At 43.8% G+C, this 5,392-nt stretch overlaps 1 protein-coding gene across 1 annotated transcript in view; it reads left to right on the top strand.

Annotated features, from left to right (window-relative positions):
• Positions 1-2,926, top strand: part of EMH_0003090 (uncharacterized protein) — a gene marked incomplete at both ends in the record, with an annotated part of 9,541 nt that extends 6,615 nt beyond the window's left edge. The window contains 7 exon segments of the mRNA XM_013502512.1: positions 493-558; positions 562-961; positions 1,582-1,851; positions 2,070-2,149; positions 2,261-2,340; positions 2,562-2,612; positions 2,850-2,926. Coding sequence (XP_013357966.1) covers positions 493-558; positions 562-961; positions 1,582-1,851; positions 2,070-2,149; positions 2,261-2,340; positions 2,562-2,612; positions 2,850-2,926 — 1,024 coding nt within the window.
• Between the last annotated feature and the right edge of the window lie 2,466 nt (positions 2,927-5,392).

The raw sequence follows: 5,392 nt of genomic DNA, 5'->3' as shown, positions 1-5,392 counted from the left end.
AGCTAGCTAGCTAGCTAGATAGATAGATAGATAGATAGATAGATAGCTAGTTAGCTAGCTAGCTAGCTAGATAGATAGATAGATAGATAGCTAGCTAGTTAGCTAGCTAGCTAGCTAGCTAGATAGCTAGCTAGGTAGCTAGGTAGAGCAGTTAGTTAGTTAGAGCTTTCCCTGGCTAGCTGGTAGCTAGCCAGCTAGCTAGCTAACCAAATAGCTAGCTATGGAACTCTTTATGGGGGTAGGCTCCTGCTGCTGCTGCTGCAGCTGCAGCAGCAGCTGCTGCTGCTGCTGCGGTAGCTAGCTAGCCAGTCCCTTGGAGAGCTAGCTATCCTCCTGTATTGCCTCTATGTTGCTGTTGCTTTGTTTCTGCTGCTGCTCCGGTTCCTGCTGCTGCTTTTGCTGCCTTTGCTGCTGCTGCTGCTGTTGCTGCTGCTGTGTTGCTGCTGCTGCTGCGGTTGCTGCTGCTGCTGCTGTGTTGCTGCTGCAGCATAGCGCTGAACTCGCCGCCTTTGCTGCTGCAGCCGGCAGACGCCGGCGGCCTGTGGGGTCGGCTGCTGCNATAGCGCTGAACTCGCCGCCTTTGCTGCTGCAGCCGGCAGACGCCGGCGGCCTGTGGGGTCGGCTGCTGCGGCTGTGGGGCAGAGGCCGCCAGCAGCAGCAGCAGCAGCAGCAGCAGCAGCAACAGCAGCAGCAGCAGCAGCAGGAGGGAGGGGCTGAAGGAGACGCAGCAGCAGCAGCAGCAGCATCAGCAGCACAAGACGGTGGCAGCAGCACGGAGGAGCCGTCGCTGCAGCAGACAGACGAAGGCCTGGCTGCGGGACCCCCCTCTGAATCAGCAGCAGCAGCAGCAGCAACAGCAGCAGCAGCAGCAGCACCAGCAGCAGCAGCAGCAGCAGCACCGGCGCTGCTTAGCCCCGAGATATTTATAGATGGAATCCAAGTGGATGCGAGGCAGCTAACAGTAAACATAAACATCATTGTGCTGCTGCTGCTGCTGCTGTTGCTGCTGCTGCTGCTGCTGCTGCTGCTGCTGTTGGTGATACTGCTGCTGCTACTGCTACTGGTGCTGCAACTGCTTCTGCTGCTGATTGTGTTGCTGCTGCTCTTGGTGCTGCTCTTGCAGCTGCCTCACTTGCAATTGCTGCTGCTGCGGTTGCTTCTACTCTTGCTGCTGCTGCTGCTGCTGCTGCAGTTGCTGCTGCTGCAGCTATTCGTTCTGCTGCTTCCGTGGTGTCGGCCTTCGTGCTGCAGTGGGTGTTCAATCTGCTGCTCTCCTCTTTGCTGTTGCTGCTGCTGCTGTTGCTGCTGTTGCTGTTGCTGCTGCTGCTGTGGTTACTGCTGCTGCTGCTGCTGCTGCTGCTGCAGATGTGTGCAGGGTTAAGCGGTGAAGGCCTCGGATTTCCCCCGTGGAGATTTTTTGCTGCTTTCAGTGATGGCGAGGAGTCAGCTGCTGCTGCTGCTGCTGCTGCTGCTGCTGCTGGTGTTGGGGTTGCTGCTGCTGCTGCTACTGTTGCTGCTGCTGCTGCGGCTGCGGCTGCGGTTCCTGCTGCTGCTGCTGTTGCTGCTGCTGTTTCGTGTTAGGAGTTTCAAGCTGTAGTTTATGCAGCAGCAGCAGCAGCAGCAGCAGCAGCAAAAATGAAGCAGCAAGATAAATACATCGCTGCTGCTGCTGCTGCTGCTTTTGCTTCTTGCAGGTCCTCAGCTGCAGCAGCAGCAGCAGCAGCAGCAACAGCAACAGCAGCAGCAACAGATGCTGCTGCTGCTGCTGCTGCTGCTGGGCGTTTGCCGCTGGCGCTGCGCTTGCTGGGGGGTCTTCCTCTATGGACGTTTGCTGTTGTGGAGTGGCTAGCAGTAAACCCTAAACCCTAAACCCTAAACCCTAAACGCTAAACCCTCAGGTCGTAGGCGGGTCTCTGCACCTCCTTGGTGTCGAGGCTAAGCGGTGCACCACGTAGGGTTTAGGGTTTAGGGTTTAAGGGTTTAGGGTTTAGGGTTTAGGGTTTAAGGGTTTAGGGTTTAGGGTTTAGGGTTTAAGGGTTTAGGGTTTAGGGTTTAGGGTTTGTGTGCAGGAGCACGTTGGGTCTATTTTGTCTCCGTGGTTTACACAGCGAAGCAAACAAACAGAAGAAATGTCTCAGCCTCTTACACGGTAAGGGTTTAGGGTTTAGGGTTTAGGGTTTCTAGGGTTTAGGGTTTCTAGGGTTTAGGGTTTGTTGAGGTGTGTGTGTGTATGTGTTTGTGTGTGTTGCTGCTGCTGCAGCAGCATTTTGCTGTTCCTGCTGCAGCAGCGGCAGCTACACAACGCAAAGTATACCCTGCATCTTCCCTCTGCCTATCCATGTAAACCCTAAACCCTAAACCCTAAACCCTAAACCCTCGGTGCGGGTCCACCTGAGGGAGAAAGAATTTAGGGTTTGGGAGACAGCGTCAAACATATAGAAGCCAGGGGTAATATCTAGGGTTTAGGGTTTAGGGTTTAGGGTTTCTAGGGTCTAGGGTTTCTAGGGTTTAGGGTTTAGGGTTTCTAGGGTTTAGGGTTTAGGGTTTAGGGTTTCTTTCAGGGGGAGCGGGACTTTCGCTGGGCTCCGTCACTCTCAACGGCCATCCACTCGGTACGTAAACCCTAAACCCTAAACCCTAAACCCTCATATTTACACTAAACCCTAAACCCTAATAAGCTCTCTTGAGCCCATATTCCAAGCAGTAAGAAACACATAGCTGGCCGCTTCTGCGGGTTTAGGTTCTCTAGCCTTGATATTAGGGTTTAGGGTTTAGGGTTTAGGGTCTAGGGTTTAGGGTTTAGGGTCTAGGGTCTAGGGTTTAGGGTTTAGGGTTTAGGGTTTATGCAGGTGATTACGCCGTTTCGCTTGGCCCCCCAGAAGGAGGAGAGAGAGAAGCACAGATGGTCATCCCCCCCGACATGTGAGTTATTTCAAGGGTTTAGGGTTTAGGGTTTAGGGTTTAGGGTTTAGGGTTTACTGGTGTTTGTGTGTTCAGGCTTGTTGAGGGTTTTAATGTTGTTAGTATTCTACATATGGTGGGGGGAAACCCCGAAGAAGTTTTTATTAGAGAGGTAAACCCTAAACCCTAAACCCTAAACCCTAAACCCTCGTTTCTGACATCTAAGCCGTTGCTCCTAAACCCTAAACCCTAAACCCTAATCCTCACGATGAACCTATACTTGAATACGTAGAGGTTTAGGGTTTAGGTACTAAGCACAAACCCTAAACCCTAAACCCTCGCTATTGCTTCTGCAAGCGTTCGTGGGGTTTAGTCTTCGTGTTTAGGGTTTAGGGTTTAGGGTTTAGGGTTTGTATTTGTTTAGGAAATATATGAAGAAATTTCGCAGCAGTCTGCTGCTGCTGCTGCACCATGGGAAGCTGCTGCTGCGCTGCTGCTGCTGCTGCTGCTGCTGCTCTTTCTTCTCGCTGCTTTGGCGGTGCTGGTGCGGGGCCCTAAACCCTAAACCCTAAACCCTAAACCCTAGGAAATAAGGAGTAGCAGCAGACAAAAAGCAGCAACAAACAACAAAATAGAGATTCAAACTAACAAGAGATAAATAAACCCTAAACCCTAAACCCTAAAAAACAAATACAGATTTCTATCTTTATTTATATAAAGAGAGAAAAGAACAAAAAACAACAAACAACAAAAACAAAAAAACATTGATGATTATAAATACTCATAGGGTTTAGGGTTTAGGGTTTAGTATATTTGAAACCCTAAAAGTAATTATTAGGGTTTAGGGTTTAGGGTTTAGGGTTTGTGTATGTTTCTAAATTCATTTATTTTGGTTTAATGCAGCGTTTTTTTGTTTCTGTTGTTGCTGCTGCTGCTGCTGCTGCCGCTGCTGCTGCTGCCGCTGCTGCTGCTGGTGTTTGTGTGTATCTGCTGCAGCTGCTAGCTCAAGCAGCAACAAAGAGACGGAGAAGGTCTTTGCTTTTTGCTGCGCTGCTGCGTGTTGCTGATCCCTCTGATTTCGTCAGCCCCCTCAACTCTCCTAGACCCTGTCTCCATCATCATTAGGGTTTAGGGTTTACGAGGGTTTAGGGTTTACCAGGGTTTAGGGTTTACGAGGGTTTAGGGTTAACGACGGTTTAGGGTTTGCGACGGTTTAGGGTTTATGAGGGTTTAGGGTTTACGAGGGTTTAGGGTTTAGGGCTTACTGGGGTATAGGGTCATTCCTCCTCGCCCTGTATCTCCTCCGCTATTTCTTCTTCTTCTGCTTCTTCTTTTGCTGATATTTATTTAATAAATAATAAATTATATTTTATTTATTTATAATTAAATAAACTTTTTGTTTCAGGGTTTAGGGTTTAGGGTTTAGGGTTTAGGGTTTTTGCTTACCCAGTTCATCTGCCGCCTCCTTTCCAGGGCCCTGTTGAGATCAGTGGTTTTGAGCTCATCGATATTTAGGGTTTAGGGTTTAGGGTTTAGGGTTTCAGTTCTAGGGTTTAGGGTTTAGGGTTTAGGGTTTAGTAGGGTTTACGGTGAGAAGAAACAAATCAGTAACCAACAAGCAAACGCAAAAAGAAAGAAATAAATAAATAAAATAAATAAATAAATAAAACAAATAAATAAATAAAATAAATACATAAATAAATAAAATATATAAATAAATAAATAAAATAAATAAACAAATAAAGCAAATGAAGAAGAAAAGAAATAAAATAAATAAACGAATAACTCAGACAAACAAATAAATAAATAAAGCAAATAAATAAATAAACAAATAAATAAATAAAACAATAAATAAACAAATAAACAAAACAACTAAACAAATAAATAAAAATAAATAAATAAAAAAATAAATAAAAAAAATAAATAAATAACCTCTTTTTGTATTGCGTCTTTTTCTCTTCTTTTTAGGTCCGTCAATTTCTCCGCTAAGATATCCAGCTCTCTTGATTTCTCCTTTAAGTCTATAAATAAATAAATAAATAAATAAATAAAAAATAAATATATAAATAAATAAATAAATAAATATATAAATAAATAAATAAATATATAAATAAATAGATATATAAATAAATTTATACTAGTAAATAAATAAATAAATAAATAAATCGATGAATAAATAAATAAATAAATAAATAAATATATAAGTAAATGAATAAATAAATAAATAAATAAATAAATAAATAAATAAATAAATAAACGAATAAATGAATAAATAAATAAATAAATAAATGTAAATAAATATAAATTAAAAAACAAATACAAATAAATAAAACAAAAAAAATAAAATCAGTGAAATTAAATAAATAAAAAAATTAAAATAAATGGCAAAAGAAGATGAAACAAAATAGAATAAATAAAATAAAATAAACAAAATAAATAAAATAAAATAAACAAAACAAGATAGAACACAACAAAATGAACAAAATAAAAT

This window comes from Eimeria mitis, genomic scaffold (genome assembly GCF_000499745.2).
Source record: "Eimeria mitis Houghton genomic scaffold, Emh_scaff200, whole genome shotgun sequence".
In the NCBI taxonomy this organism is placed as follows: Eukaryota; Apicomplexa; class Conoidasida; order Eucoccidiorida; family Eimeriidae; genus Eimeria; species Eimeria mitis.
This window is presented reverse-complemented; position numbering and strand designations above follow the sequence as displayed.